The sequence below is a fragment of the Gouania willdenowi genome, chromosome 6, assembly GCF_900634775.1.
Source record: "Gouania willdenowi chromosome 6, fGouWil2.1, whole genome shotgun sequence".
NCBI classification, from domain to species: domain Eukaryota; kingdom Metazoa; phylum Chordata; class Actinopteri; order Blenniiformes; family Gobiesocidae; genus Gouania; species Gouania willdenowi.
In genome coordinates this window covers 7354365-7370976 of record NC_041049.1, presented here as the reverse complement: position 1 = coordinate 7370976, position 16612 = coordinate 7354365, and the positions used below count along the sequence as shown (strand labels likewise).

General features: G+C 35.2%; 1 protein-coding gene across 1 annotated transcript in view; it reads right to left on the bottom strand.

Annotated features, from left to right (window-relative positions):
* Positions 1-6436: 6436 nt before the first annotated feature.
* creb3l2 (cAMP responsive element binding protein 3-like 2) overlaps positions 6437-16612 on the bottom strand; it is a 39797-nt gene continuing 29621 nt past the window's right edge. Inside the window, exons 8-13 of the mRNA XM_028451250.1 lie at positions 16494-16552; positions 14647-14715; positions 12566-12665; positions 12280-12409; positions 10230-10458; positions 6437-8820 (exon numbers count right to left, since the gene is read on the bottom strand). Coding sequence (XP_028307051.1) covers positions 8745-8820; positions 10230-10458; positions 12280-12409; positions 12566-12665; positions 14647-14715; positions 16494-16552 — 663 coding nt within the window. The 3' untranslated portion in view covers positions 6437-8744. The remainder of the gene's footprint in view (positions 8821-10229; positions 10459-12279; positions 12410-12565; positions 12666-14646; positions 14716-16493; positions 16553-16612) is intronic.

Genomic DNA, 16612 nt, shown 5'->3' with positions numbered 1-16612 from the left:
GCCCGGTTTAAGCAACTGGGAGAGAGCTACGTCAAAAAAACTAACGTCACACGAGGAGTTGTACACATTACCTTCAAAATAAAATCCAAAGACAGCAATGTGATTATTATCATTATTATTATTATTATTATTATTATCATTATTATTATTATTATTATTATTATTATTATTATTATTATTATTATTATTATTATTATTATGGCATTTATTTAAAACTCCCCGGTCTCATCCAACTCAAAGCTGTCCAAATGATTTATCAGAATCAGAATCAGAATCAGAAATGTTTTATTTGCCATGTACAGTTTTAAGGACAGTGCAAGTAAAGGTGCACTTCCAATGTGGTTGTGAAAAAAAAAGAAGATTTTTATACAGAGAAGGGGAATATAAATGTAAAACTACATTTCACAATGCAATATGCTAAAACAACATTTATAAATCATATATCGTTAGCAAGTATAAGAAAGAAGAGCAACAATTTTACCTAGAACAGAAATAATATATAATATGTATAATGGTATAAAAAAAATATGCATACTTAATACACATAATAACATGTATATATTGTTATGGAGGATGTTATTAGTTTGAACATTGCCACACTGTATTTTGTATTTAAAATGTCATTGATGAAATTGGAATTGTGTATTATTAATATTATGTACATATCATGTATATTCATATATATATATATGTAGGATTATGTTTGATGTGAATGTATAAAATGTATAGATGAAACTTGTATACAATGAATGTGTAATGCAAAAATAGTAATATTAGTTTAACAAAATAATAGTAATAATTGTGTGACAATATCTGTAGAGCCTTGTTTTGTTTTGTTTTTTTATGATGTGGTAGGTGTGTATAAGTTTTTGCTTCAACCTTTGAGCTGAAGAGTTAGATAATCGAGTGTTGTTGGTTCTGTTTTGGTTTTTCTGAAGACTGCCAAAATAAAATTCAAACTCAAATAAATAAATAGATACATTTCAAGCTTAAAGCACTCCTTTTTTTATTAATTCATTTATCTATTTCCAACAATTTAATAAGAAAAAGCTTTTGTGTACATACAGTTTTCCATTTGAAGCTTACATGGCTAATACATATGATGTTTATTAACATAAACATAAATTCACTGCTCTAAAAAGAGTGGGATGTGTGTGTGCGTGTGTGCGTGCGTGTGTGTTTTAATGTTAATTTCAAACTATGTTTTATTTATTATTTTCTTTTTTTCAATGTTTTCTGTTGTACTTTTTGAATTGAACTGCCTTGCGTATGAAATGCGCTACACCAATAAATTTGCCTTGCATAATAATAATAATAATAATAATAATGTATGGAATTTTTGACAAAACCAGTGAAGTAATACACTAGTTATTAAAGCTGGACGAAGCAAAGCCCCAAGGAGTAAATGACTGTAATTATGTTTAATTATAAACCAATATTTCTAACAGGACTAATAAGCTAACGCATGTAATTGAGGCAGAACAGTCACGCATTTATTGTGAAATCCTGAACCGGAAATAGGCTTTTTAATGCTTTGTAACATAACACAAGTTCACTATCATCACTGATGCAGCAATAGTGAATGGAGTGCATCCATCTGTCCGATGCCTTTGTCTATTTGTCATCCATCCATCATCCATCCGTCATGCATCCATCATGCAACCATCAATTCATCCATCCATCGTTCATCCATCTTTCATCCATCCCGCGGGACGAGCAGCATGGCATTGTGGGATATTCCCTCTCCTCTCTCCTCCGTTGTGCAGCATCATCAGTCAGAAAGTAGGGCACAGGGTGAGCTGTGGGCATCTCGTTCTCACGGGATAGTTCTAATCACACAGTTCACACGCTCTGTTCTCTGTCTGTGTCTGTTTCTGTGTCTGTGTCTGTATCTGTGTCTGTGTCTGTTTCTGTGTCTGTATCTGTGTCTGTGTCTGTTTCTGTGTCTGTATCTGTGTCTGTTTCTGTGTCTGTGTCTCTGTCTGTTTCTGTGTCTGTGCCTGTGTCTGTTTCTGTGTCTGTATCTGTTTCTGTATCTGTGTCTGTATCTGTATCTGTGTCTGTTTCTGTATCTGTGTCTGTTACTGTATCTGTGTCTGTATCTGTATCTGTGTCTGTTTCTGTATCTGTGTCTGTTACTGTATCTGTGTCTGTTTCTGTATCTGTATCTGTGTCTGTTTCTGTATCTGTGTCTTTGTCTGTTTCTGTATCTGTGTCTGTTACTGTATCTGTGTCTGTTTCTGTATCTGTATCTGTGTCTGTGTCTGTGTCTGTATCTGTGTCTGTTTCTGTATCTGTGTCTGTTACTGTATCTGTGTCTGTTTCTGTATCTGTATCTGTGTCTGTTTCTGTATCTGTGTCTGTTACTGTATCTGTGTCTGTATCTGTTTCTGTATCTGTGTCTGTTACTGTATCTGTGTGTGTATCTGTTTCTGTATCTGTGTCTGTTTCTGTATCTGTGTCTGTTTCTGTGTCTGTATCTGTATCTGTGTCTGTTTCTGTATCTGTGTCTGTTTCTGTATTTGTGTCTGTTTCTGTGTCTGTGTCTGTTTCTGTGTCTGTGTCTGTGTCTGTTTCTGTATCTGTGTCTGTTTCTGTGTCTGTGTCTGTTTCTGTATCTGTGTCTGTTACTGTGTCTGTGTCTGTGTCTGTTTCTGTATCTGTGTCTGTTTCTGTATCTGTGTCTGTTTCTGTGTCTGTGTGTGTGTCTGTGTCTGTTTCTGTATCTGTGTCTGTTACTGTGTCTGTGTCTGTGTCTGTGTCTGTTTCTGTATCTGTGTCTGTTTCTGTGTCTGTGTCTGTTTCTGTATCTGTGTCTGTTACTGTGTCTGTGTCTGTGTCTGTTTCTGTATCTGTGTCTGTTTCTGTGTCTGTTTCTGTTTCTGTGTCTGTTTCTGTCTGTTTCTGTGTCAGCTGTTCATTCTAGTGACGCGTTTATTTACCTCAGAGTGCAAAACACCAGGACACATCTGTCATCATCTGTCACAGTGCTTTTTCACTGCGATGCTGCGTCACAGATCATCAAATAATCATCACTGACCTGAAGTGACCACATTCATCATCATCATCATCTTCATCATCATCATCGTCATCATCATCATCATCATCATCATCATCATCATCATCATCATCATCATCATCATCATCCTGCTGTCAAATTAAGGCTTAGAATCAGACAGAATGAGCACAAACACATGTAGAGCAGATTATACAGACTTGTTGCTGAAGTGCACAGGGAAAAATATATACTTATATTGTAAAAACATGATATTCTATTGTGCAAACAATATAATTGTATTATACAAACATGGCATTATATTGTACAAACAATATGCATATATTTTGCAAACAGTATACTTATATTGTACAAACAATGTACGAACAATATAAGTATATATATTATATATATATATAATATCATGTTCATACAATCTACGTATAGTGTTTGTACAATATACTATATATTGTTCATACAAGATAAGCATAATATTTGTACAAAATAAGTATATTGTTTGTACAATATAATATCATGTTCAAACAAGTATAGTGTTTGTACAATATACTTTATTGTTCCTACAATAAGTATATTGTTTGTACAATATAATATGTATGTACAATATACTATATATTGTACATACAATATAAGTATATTGTTTGTACAATATAATGTAATGTTTGTACAATATGATTATATTGTTATTACAATGTAGTGATCTCTGTTGCAGCTCTACGCTACCATAGATGTGGATCATCAGGACTTCATCATCTGTATGAACTGTGTGACCAGTTTCTTTTCCTCATTATGAGGCTGAGCAGCAGCAGAAAAGCTATTTATGGAAATCTGTCCTGATGGGGAGAAAAAAAAGGCTTTTCTGTTTGTCTGCACCTTGGTAACCACTTCTCTGTCTTTGATCCCTAATGGAGTTAAGCCGAAACACTATTTAAAGTTGTAAAATGCTTTGAAGCAGCTGACACTCCCTTAACTTCCTCTGAGAATTTGAGCCGTTTTGATTCACACTTTGAGCAACAGAAGCAAATAAATCAGTTTTTTACATGAAGTTAAAGAGTAAATAAACCCCCAACTACTTTTTTTCTGCTGAAAACAAATATATTTTGCGAATAAACAATGTCGATAAATTCTTGTTCAATTCCTCTTGAGATTTAAGTCAAAGTATTAGTTGAAACCTTGCTATCACAATTTAATTTTGCTATTGGCTGAGAATGGTGGTTTGTGACGTTTTGGTGACTTATTACATCACAAACCCCCACTGTTAGCCCCGCCCCTTTTAGATAAAACTAGCATCTCTGCAATCTGGGGCGAGTAGATTAGATTTAGAAAATTATGAATAGAGAGATTAGTGAGTTTGAGCATAGCAGATTGTTCTTTGGATATTTTATAAAATGGACTGGGCATGGCTTAACTGCTTAAGGAGCCACGCCCACAATCAAAGCTTTTATTTTTCTTTTTTTCCAGCATTGATGCACGTCAGCTAAGACCTCAATTCTTTAAGCAACTATTGCTCTCAGTGGTTCCCAAACTTTTCACTGTCCCGTACAGTCGTACCCCTTCAGACATTTAACCTGAAGCCATGTACCCCCTACTCCTGCACACTTATAAAAACTAACAAACTAAAGAAATAAAAATATTCTAATGTAATGTGCTATACAATTTACCTCTACTGTGAAATCTGTCCCTGAATTTTAGCTATCCTGTTGAAACGGAGCTCGCCAAGGGGACGTCACGAGGAAATTAATTATTGCATTATTTTGCAATAATTTGTGATAAAATGCAATAACTATTTTTAAAAAACGCAACAGTATCGCAAAAATAATGCAATAATTCATATTTGGAGTAGAGGACGAGAGAGAGCACTTCCGGTGTCATGTACTGAGTGCGCATTGTACTGAGATTGTACATGCACAAATATGCACAAGCGGAAAATTTATTTTTGCTAAAACAATAATAATTCATTTTTGTTTATTTTTGTTTTCAAAGTGAACAGACGTGTTTTATTAGTTTATTGGATTATGTTAGGGTTAGGGTTATAATCTCTAACTATTGTGTTTTATTGCAAAACTATTGAGTTATTTTGCATTAGTATTGCATTATTTTAAAATAGTTAATGCGTTTTATCACAAATTGTTGCGAAATAACGCAATAATTAATTCCCTCGTGATGTCCCCTGGCGGGCTCCGCAAAAGTACGTGGTGGCAAAAGGCATCAAACATTTTTGGCTAGCTCAAAGCAATGTAGCGCTCACCAAATTCGTGCTTTTTTTGATGTGATTGTTTTGTGCGAGAAAGTAGTCTTATGGCTAATGTGTAATCCGATGTTGTCACACTGTTTCATTTCTCTGCACATATACCCCCCTATGGCAATTTGCGTACCCCACTTTGGGAACCTAGGCTCTATTCTATTGCTTCCAATAATATTCTCCAACGTGAAACTAAATGGGTCATCAGACCCTGCAGTGGTTCTACCGTGTCCGTCAGACACTCATTTGCCCATGTATGGTGATCTCTGTGGGATACAGAGGTCAGTGTGGGCACACACTGGTCAGCAGCTGTGCAGCAGCAGCAGCAGCAACAGCAACTGGGTTCTTTGTACATTTTTTGGTAATTTCTTATTATGTTTTTTTGGAGTTGTTTTGTGCATTTTTCCTCTCTTTTAATTTATTTTTTGTTGTTTTTTATATTTTTTGGTTATTTTTGTTTGTGTTGGTAGTTGGTAAGTGCAATCACTTACATTTTATGAAGTAATTTTGTATATTTCTGGAGTCATTTGGTGCATTTTTGTTTTCCTTTTGTGTGTTTTTCTGTAATTAAGTATGCTGTTTAAGCCATTTTGTGTAATTTTGTATGTTTTGGAGTAATTTAAGCTAATTTTGGTTATATTTTGTGTTTTTGTAGTCATATTGTGTTTTGTAATTACTGTTGTGTAGTTTTGCTGTTCTTTTGTGTCATTTTATATGTTTTGGAGTAATTTTTTGTATTTTGATTATATTTTTGTAGTCGTTTTGGGAGTACGTATTCTTGTTGTCGTTTTGTATATTTTCTGATCATTTTGTGTATTTTATCTGTGTTTTTCTGTAATTTTGTATGGTATTGGTTATATTTTGTGTTTTTTTTAGTCATTTTGTGTCTATTGTGTATCTGTGATGGTAACAATGACGTCCTGTATTTTCCCATGTAGAGTATCTGAACTTAACTCTATCATATTTTTATGCTAAAATAAAATAATTGGTGCATATTGTTAAAATAATATCCCATATTTGGAGATTCCAATACTTATTTTTGACTCATTAATAATACTTGGTTGCACAATATTCAGGGATTTTGGTAAGTGATGAATTATAAACTCGAAAACGAAATAAAAATTGAGGAAATTCAGTCCACATCTGTCAAACAGATTAACAAACAACAAGGTAACAACTGATTCTGCTTTTACTAGTGAAAAATACTTTATTAATTTGAAGGCGAGGAGACAGGAAGCCTGGTTAAGGCTGGCTATACACAGGAAACAATAAAGAACATTGAAAATCTTTATGCTGGTTGCTGATTTCAGGCCAAACTTGGTCATTCTTTCCAAAGAATTAAACAAATTTCGCAGATTTGCGTCATATAAAATATATTTCTTTTTACAGAAAATTACTCAGATTTGGCTGTGGAATGCATATGGTTTACAGACAGAAGACAACATGATGATACATCGATGAAACAACACTAATATTTCATGGTCTAGGTTATACATGAGTGAAATTTAAAGAGTGATGAAGAAAACACGAAGATCGTACATTTAAAATGTGACCCCTTTAAGACACCTGAGGACAACAGTTTAGAATCTATAATAAACCCAACAGAAACATACTTTTTCCTCCAATCGCACAGAATTACGTTTCTATTCCCATTCCTATAAAGTTTTTTGGTAAATGCTGTAAATAAACCAAACAATGAGCAGGCAGCTAAAATGTGCAACGCTCCAGCTCTTTTACTTTATACATGAATGAATGAATAGAGCCCAGTAATAATAGGGCTTTAAATAAGAGCAATCCGACACCGAGAATCATGTCAATCAAACTTAAGTTAAACCACAAGCCTCAAAGGGATTCCACAAAGGAAGAAATCCACTTTGGCTTGAATTTCAGTCAATAGTTACAGTGGAAAAACAGGGCGAAACGAGTGCGAATGGAACGGTAAACTGCTCAGCCCACCTTTAAACAGCTAAACCACACGTGTCAAACTCTTTTTAGTTCAGGGACCAAACACCAAGTAGTTTGGATCTTAAATAGGCCATGGATTTTAGGCGGGAAAACGAGCAATCGCAACAATAATGTCCCCAAGTTTGTACTTTACACTCATGCATAAAGTTTGTAAGGCACCAACAATAGTTTGTGAAGTTTTATGAAACAATTTCAGGAAAATTGTGTTATTTGAACAATTTGCGATTTAAAATGACGGCAGTCATGTGAAAAAAGCATGGGGAGAGACGTGATCCTCCAAATATTGTGGAGTTTCATTGAATTTTTGATATCTTTAACCGAATACTTTGGTAATTTTGAGCAGTAATTAATGTATTTTTTCTTTTCTTTTAAAATTTCTTCTTGAAGGGGTACGCGATAGGAGTACAGGGGGTACTTGAGAGACAGAGAGAGTGGAAAATTAACAAATAAAGTGTTGGTCCAACTCCAGGCGTGAGATGACGCAAAAAATACAAACTATAGAAATAAATCAGGAGCCACTAAATCAGTGTCTTTCAACCTTCGGGTCGGGACCCCCTGTGAGGACGCCTGGAGTTTAAATTGGGTCGCCTGAAATTTCAGAAAAATTTTAATAGATTTTTAATTTTTTTTTAATTCTTTTCTTTATTAAAACAACACACAATCCTAAACAACTGTATTACTATACTTTCACTGAGTAAAATATAGATCTAGTTCAAATTAAATGAAGGAAAAAAGTTAAATTAAATAAAAAAAAAAAACATGATCAAAAGCAAATTCTAGAAAAAAAATTCTTGGAGGTTGCCAGAAATTCTTAATATCAAAATGGGGTCACGATCCAAAAAAGGCTGGGAACCACTGCACTAAATACTGATTTTACTGATCTAAAGGGCCGGATTTGAGTTTGACACATGATCCAAACCATTTTTTTTTTGTTTGAAATGAGAGGCACTCTGTACAAACTCAGCACTCTGTTTTTAACCAAACCTAAAAACATTTCCCACAATGCCTGGCACTGCGAATAAAGTACAAACAATATATAAAAAACAACATGAAGGTATCAAAATGGGATTTATGCAATAAATGCAACAAAATAAAAACATTTCATGGCTGTGAAGAGCTACATTTTTTTTTTTTGGAAAAATAAAAAAAAGAAACAGGTATTTTTAATTATTAATATATATGTATATATATATAAATACACAAGTCCTCATCAGTGTCCTGTACAAACACTCACTCCATAAACAACGTTTCAACACAGCTTCTCGAGGCCGGGTCGTTATTAAAAGTCTGGTAAAAAGTTGACTCATGGAGAAACTAGTCAGTGCAACTTGACTTCAAATATTGAGGCAACCAGTGCCCTTTGTTTTTATGATCTGTGCCGCTACAGTGTCTGGGATCAACAATCTTAACAATCAGCAGAAGGAGCGACTCTGTGAGGTTTGCTCCAGGACACTGAACCCCGAGGTCAAAGGTCACGACGGGACAAAGAGTAAGAAGAAGGGTAGGGCGGGGGTAACATCATTCTCACGAGGTCTCTTTGACCGTTTGCTCCAGATCGATGACTTTACTTCTGCTCTCGTTCGCTCTCTGCTCCAGTGACCTGAGACACAAAAGAAATGCAGGTTTGTGGTGACCTCTAGTGGCTACAAATGTCACACTGCTGCAATGTAGACAGGAGCATGTTCTTCTTCTTTTTCTACTGAGTGGACAATTACCAAATGTTCAGCTGCAAAATCAGGCCAATCGTCCTAAAGGAGGTGCTACAGGAAGCCTCTACAGTTCAGAACTCTGATAATGTACAATAAATCAACCAAATGTGCTGTAGATTTATAACTTTCACTAAAATGTAGCCCCAACACTGAATAAACTTTTATACATTTAAACCTATTGTAATTTATGAAATCCATCACTTGCTACAGCACATCTTCAGACTGTCCTACACAAATGACAGACAGATTTTTCATTTGTCCAAAACTGAGCCTACAGTGGGTGAAATATATGACTGAAAACAACAACAATAATAATAATAAAATTATTATTATTATTATACATTTTATTTAAATGCACTTTTCCAGACACTCAAAGGCACTTTACAGGAAAAATACTATAAACATATGCTTGTAAGTTTTTGCTAAATACATTTTTAATATTCATTAGAAAAGTGACAATATTTCAATATTTATTTGAAATATATTTGAATTTTTATTTGAAAAATATCAGAATTGTTATTTGAAAAATACCTAATTTTTTTTTTTTTAAATATCCAAATTTCTATTTGAAAAATGTCAGAATTTTTTATTTTTAATTTTTTAATCTTATTTTACAGCATTTCGAATTTCACTCTCAGTGCAAAAAATTGGGGTCAATGCTAAAATGTCATTTTTAAACATCAGTTTTTCACTTATGAAGCCAATATATCAGTGTTTTTCAACCTTAGGGTCAGGACCCCAAGTAGGATCACCTGAAGTTTAAATGGGGTTGCCTGTAATGTCTAGTAATTAATGATTATAATAAAAAAAATTACAGATTTTTTTATTATTATTCTTTTTCAGATTAAAACAACACAAAATCTGTATTCTATACATTAATTTTGTCAAATTTGAATATTTATATATATATATATATATATATATATCTGAGCTGGCACAACTTGTCACTAATCCTCTGTATTTGTAATACAGTGTCACAAAATGATCAAAAACTAATTCTAGGAAAAAAACGCCTTTAGGGTCGCCAGAAATTCTTGATATCAAAATAAGGTCACGATCCTAAAAAGGTTGAGAACCACTGCAATAAATCATTGTTAAAAACAGATTACCAACATCTCCATGCTGTCTCGGTGTAATTTGTGATTTTTCAGGTTTTTTATCTTAATGACTGAAATTTTGACAGCCGTTTAAAATCTGTGACAGCTGCTGTTGCCTAAAATTGCCTGGCCCCGCCCATTGCTACTCAGCAGCAATAGTTTATCAATTGATTCTCCTAGTTTTTCCTTGTGGGTGTGTTCACCTGTGTAGGTCCAGGAGAACGTTGTTTGCCGTCTGCGTGTCGTTTATATTCCTGGAAGGCGGATGCGTCTCCGCATTTTCCTCCACCGCGACTTTCTGCTGCTCTGAACGACGCCACGCTGCCATGACGACGGCCGGCGTCTCCTCCCATTGGTCAGGATATTCTCCGCCCAAGCCGAGCAGATGCGGCTGCTCGTCCTCGAAGGTTGATAACAGACTTCTGGACTTCACTGAAAATGAAGCAACAATAATGTAAGATCAAACTGATGCTGTTTAAATGCTGTATATTTTTGGGGAAAAACAACGTGCATATTTTATCACTCTCTTCTTTGCCTTTTTCTGTGTGTGTGTGTGTGTGTGTGAGTGTGTGTAAGAATGGGAACAGAAAGTGAATACAAACAGTTAGGAAAATGAAACGTGGTTGGTCCTGTTGAGGTAAAGCACGTGGGAGGGAACAGAGCGTGTAGTAAAAGGTCAGCTCCTCTAATCAGTCTCAGTGGCGTATTATTGTAGGTGGAATATGATTACTGGCAACGTTATAATGGAGCTCCACTGTTTTGTAGTCAGGAAATAGAGTCATTACAATGGAAAACGGCATGGAAGGTCTACAAGGCTAAAAACATAATGAGAGTGGCTCTTATTACTGATATTTAGATCAGTAGCAACAACAACTGACCATTCATTCATAAAGGTGACACAGTATATTTATTTATGTACATCTAAGTAAAAATTATAGTAAAGGGAAAAAAGCGGCGTCATTAAAGGAAAAAAGTAATACAAACTCAATGATGTTCACACTCGTTTAATCATATTTATATTAAATTCAAACTTTGATTTATTGGTTTTGTGTTGATTTCTCAATCTTCACCCATTTCTTAGTGATGCTATATATTCTCAAGGGTTAAATGTTTGTCATCTTTAATGTTCTTTTTGATGTTCAAACTGTTTTCTGTTGCAATTCTTTAATCATGTAACGTACATTAAAATGCCTTGTGTATGAAATGTGCTACAGTATATACAAATACATTTGCCTTGTCTTTGTCAACATTGCTCTGTATTAATCAGATATATAAGAAATAAACAAAAAAATAAAAAGAAAGGTGGTTATTTAATATCCTGTAACCTGTTTTTAAAAAGAATAAAAGAACATTTTGTCGAAATGTGGTAAAATTGTGTCAAAAAGTCAAGTGACATTTTTTCCTTGCTGTAGAATTGTTTTTTTTTTGGTTTTTTTTTGTATTTGAAAGATTTTTTTTGTTGTTGTTGTACTTTTGCCACTAATTTTCCACCTTGCAGATCCACACACAAATGTAAGTAAACCTTTGATGAAATGTTCTGTTCTGTATTTAAAATATTTTAGTTTGTAATTGAAAGAGGTTTTTTAGGGGTTTTTTGTTTGTAATTGAATTGGTAAAAAAACATGTATTTGTTTGATTGTTGCAATTCTTATTATAAAGAAAAAAAAGGGGGAAAAAATGTATTAGTTTGCTGAATGATGTTTTGTTTTGCAATGCAAACCACACTTGAGTTTGTTTGTGCATCGTTTGTGAGGGTGTGGCCTCTGTGCAACACACAAATCGACAGCAAAATGCACAAAGTACACAAAAACACACAAAAAATGTACTTATAAAAAACACAAAATGACAACAAAGACAGACACAACAACCACTTAAACAAGCAAAATGACTATGAAGACACAAAAAACAACAACACATTACAGAATAGGTCCAAAGACAAACAAAATGGCAACAAAATTACACAAAATGACAGGAAAATACAGAAAGCAACAACAAGAATACAGAAAGTGATCCCAAAAATGCACAAATCAACAACATAAATGCCGAAAGTGACATAAAAATACACAAAATTGCAACAAGAACACAAAAAAATAACAAAAACACACAAAATGACTCCAAAAAACACACAAAATCAAGACAAATTGAGAAAACAACAAAACCACAAAGACAAAAAAAAGACAATGTTGATAATGTGACCTTCAGATCAGATACAATCACATTTTTGTAACATTTTTGTGTGCAGTGAGCTGGTACCTGTGGCTGTGTATGCTTCTTTGACATCCATCTGTTTGGAGGAAAGGCCTGTTTCAGTGACGCTGGAGCAGGGGCTCAACCCACCGGGGTAAAAACTCCCCAAAAACAGAGCGAAACACAACACGACCACCTACAGGAAACCAGAGAGAGAGACAGAATGGAAGACAAGAAGAGGAGCAGAGAGTAAGAGAGGGGCGGGAGAAGGGCTAAATTAATTATGAATCACACTAAATGCTAAGCTGCTAGCAGGTGTTTGGTATTATAATCAATGGTGCACACACTGTACCATTAAGCAGGAGGAGGTCTGGGTACCAGCCACTCTGCAGGATTTGGGGACTTTTCCTGCCACGGCCGCCTGTAAAGACTGCAGCTGCTGCAGCAGAGACCTGCGGACCACACACACACACACACACACACACACACACACACACACACACACACACACACACATTAGACTCACACACGTTAGACTCACATTCCGTAACATACAACCTGAAAGTAACTAAGGTAACTTTTGACCATTGATGTCAAATGCGATGAATGACGACAAAAAAAACATTATTTATTAGAATATTTAAAGGATTAAGCAATGTAATCTTAATTGAATTACTATGTAATTGTAATGTAATGAGTTTTATCTTGTTTTATACTTTTATATTCCTGCCCATCCTCTCCGTGCACTGCCGTCTACATTGCTACTGTCATACTTCTGTAGACCACTAGAGGACAGCAAACATAAAAACCCCTAAATCATGTGTAAAACTCAAGGCCCGTGGACCAAATCTGGCCATTTAGAACATCCAATTTGGCCCGCATAATTGAGAAAACACGGATCATTGTCTAAATACCAAATAATTCAGTTGTAGGTGAATTATTATTTTTTTCCATTTTAGAATGTACCATTTTTTATTGTACTAATGTTGATAGATTTTGTTTTAAATGTGGCTTTTTAACAGCTATCACATATTTGAAGTTTTCCCATGCTTATATCACATGACTGCAGTCATTTTTAATGGCAACTTGTGGAAAGAATCATTTTTTACTGAAATCCTGCAATTTTCCCCCAAAAATCCCACAAAATTTGTTGCAAAATTGGTTACAAAATCAATTACTTTTGACGTAAAGATTGTGTAGGGCAGTGTTTTTCAACCTTAGGGTCGTGGCCCCATGTGGGGTCGCGTGAAATGTCTAGAAATTGATCATTTAAAAAAAATAAATTAAAAATGTATATTTAAAATGTTTAAATTATTATTCTTTCTCATATTATAACACCACACACTATCTTGAACAACTATATTCTATATTTTCACTTTCCCTTTCCCAAATGTTAAATCTAGTAAAAATAAAATGCACTATAAAAAATTCTGACCTTGTACATCTTGTGACAAACATTATCAAAAGCTAATTCTAGAAAGAACATATTAGTCTCCAGGTCGCAAAACAATGTGTGATCTCAAAATGAGATCACGATCCAAAAAAAGGTTGGGAACCACTGCTGTAGGAACCACTGCTATAGGGACTATTAAGATCAAATGACTATGACATCCCTGTCCTATAAGACGCTACTTTTAAGATTAAAAACAGCTGATTGTAGATGAACTGGGACAAACTGATACAACCTCTTCAGGAATACGTAGCATTTCATTTAACGCTGCAAACAATGGCATTGTTCATTGTTTATGAAATATTTAGAGAAGTTTTTGTTGTTTTCAGTCTTAAAATAATTCAACTGAACTCTACAAACATGAAGCCCAGGTGCAGAGGCACAAAAATAAACACACACACACACACACACACACACACACGCTCAAACACGACTGGTTCATTTAACTGAATTAACATTAGCAGTGAAGCTTACTTTATCCATTGGGTGCAAAACAGCTGCAATCCATGAAGCTTCACTTAACACACAAAAATCACTGGGTACACACGCGCACACACACACACACACACACACACACACACTGTTCATTCTGGCCTAATGAGTGTAAAACAACAAAGCTGCAGCTTGGATGTTTTACTTCAAAATGACCTCCTGATTGTGCACGGATGCTAAATTAAAGCTGTGCACTTTCTCAGGGGGAATAATGTTAAGCATTATGTGCAAATATAAAACATGAGAAACACAAATTATTTGTTAAATGTAAGAAAAAGTCCCCTATGTGCTCTAATATTTGAGTTGTGCTCAGCAATACCAAAATTTTCAGCTAAAATGATAAACAGGAAAGGACACTTCAAACATCTTCAAACTAAAGTGAAGTGTTTTAATCAGATTCAGCCTTGTAATGCATTTTCAACATACGCTGAAACTCTGTGTGTGTGTGTGTGTGTGTGTGTGTGTGTGTGTGTGTGTGTGTGCGTTCCTACTTGTTCGTGCACTCCAGATTCTCCACCTTCCTGCGTAGCTCATTGTTTTCATTGGAGCAATTCTCCACCCTGTGGTCAAAAACAGTAGTGCAAGGTCAGTGGCTGAAAGCAACACACAGTAACCAATAGTAACCAGTGGTAACCAGTAGTAACCAGAAGTAACCAGCAGTAACCAGTAGTAGTAACCAGTAGTAACTAGTGGTAACCAGTAGTAACCAGTAGTAGTAACTAGTGGTAACCAGTAGTAACCAGTAGTAACTAGTAGTAACCAGTGGAAACCAGTATTAACCAGTAGTAACCAGTAATAACCAGTAGTAACCAGTGGAAACCAGTAGTAACCAGTAATAACCAGTAGTAACCAGTAATAACCAGTAGTAACCAGTAGTAACCAGAAGTAACCAGTAGTAACCAGTAATAACCAGTAGTAACCAGAAGTAACCAGTAGTAACCAGAAGTAACCAGTAGAAACCAGTAATAACCAGTAGTAACCAGTAATAACCAGTAGTAACCAGTAGTAGTAACCAGTGGTAACCAGTAGTAACCAGTAGTAACCGGTAGTAGTAACTAGTGGTAACCAGTAGTAACCAGTAGTAACCAGTATTAACCAGTGGTAACCAGTGGTAACCAGTAGTAACCAGTGGTAATTAGTAGTAACCAGTGGTAACCAGTAGTAACCAGTAGTAACCAGTGATAACCAGTAGTAACCAGTAGTAACCAGTGGTAACCAGTGGTAACCAGTAGTAACCAGTAGTAACCAGTAGTAACCAGTGGTAACCAGTAGTAACCAGTAGTAACCAGTGGTAACCAGTGGTAACCAGTAGTAACCAGTGATAACCAGTAGTAACCAGTAGTAACCAGTGGTCCAGAGGTGGGCAACGTTTGTCAGAGCGGGGGCTGTAGTAAATGTGGTTGACGTCAGGGCCACATTATGTACATTCATTAGAGCAGGGGTGGCCAACTCCAGTCCTCGAGGGCCGGATTCCTGAGACTTTTAGATGTGTCCCTGCTCCAACACACCTGGTTGAAACCAATGTGTTATCATTAAGCTCTGCTGAAGCAATGATAACGAGCCATTCATTTGATTCAGGTGTGTTGGAGCAGGGACACATCTAAAAGTCTCAGGAATCCGTCCCTCGAGGACTGGAGTTGGCCACCCCTGCATTAGAGCATTTAAAATAATAACTGATGTGAGCATTAATACAGGAAAGAACAAAGACTATTTAGACTAACTTTGTGTGTTTTTCTGTCTTTTTGTGTACGTTTGTTGTTGTGTTGCTTGTTAAAAGTCATTTTATGCATTTCTGTTATCCTTTTGTGTGTATTTTTCCTGTAAAATGTTTGTCTTTTGGAGTGAATTTTGTGTATTTGTGTTGTCTGATTCCTTTTTTTAGAGTGAATTTTGTTTATTTCTGTTGTAGTTTTGTTTGCTTGTCGTACTGTGAATTTGCTGAGTCATTTTTTGTGTTTTTCCTTGTCTTTTTTTGTACTTTTGAGTCATTTAGTGTATTTTTGTGTATTACTGTTCATTTTTGGAGTAGTTTTGTGTGTTTTCTGGAGTATTTTCTGTGTTTTTCAGTGATATTGTATTCTTTGGTATATTTTAGTGTATTATTGATTATGTTTTCTGTATTTTCTGTCACCAGTTGCCCATGTCTGCAGTAGTCCTTCGTCTGTACATGCAATAAACGGATGAATGCATTAGTTTGTCACCCAAATTTATGACCTGGTAACAACTCCTTTTACACGTTTATTTCATTTGTTTGTTTTTAAACTTAATTTCACCAAATGGAAACAAAACAACAAAAAAATTAGTAATTTAGGTAAAAGATGGACGTAGGACGACTCACTTCTTCTCCAAAGCGTCCATGTACTCCTTTTTCTTTCTGCGGCTCTCCTGAGCTGAAATCTGAGGAAACAGCAGCTTGCTGTCAACCACTTTTAAAAAACTTGTGCATTTCATCTACAA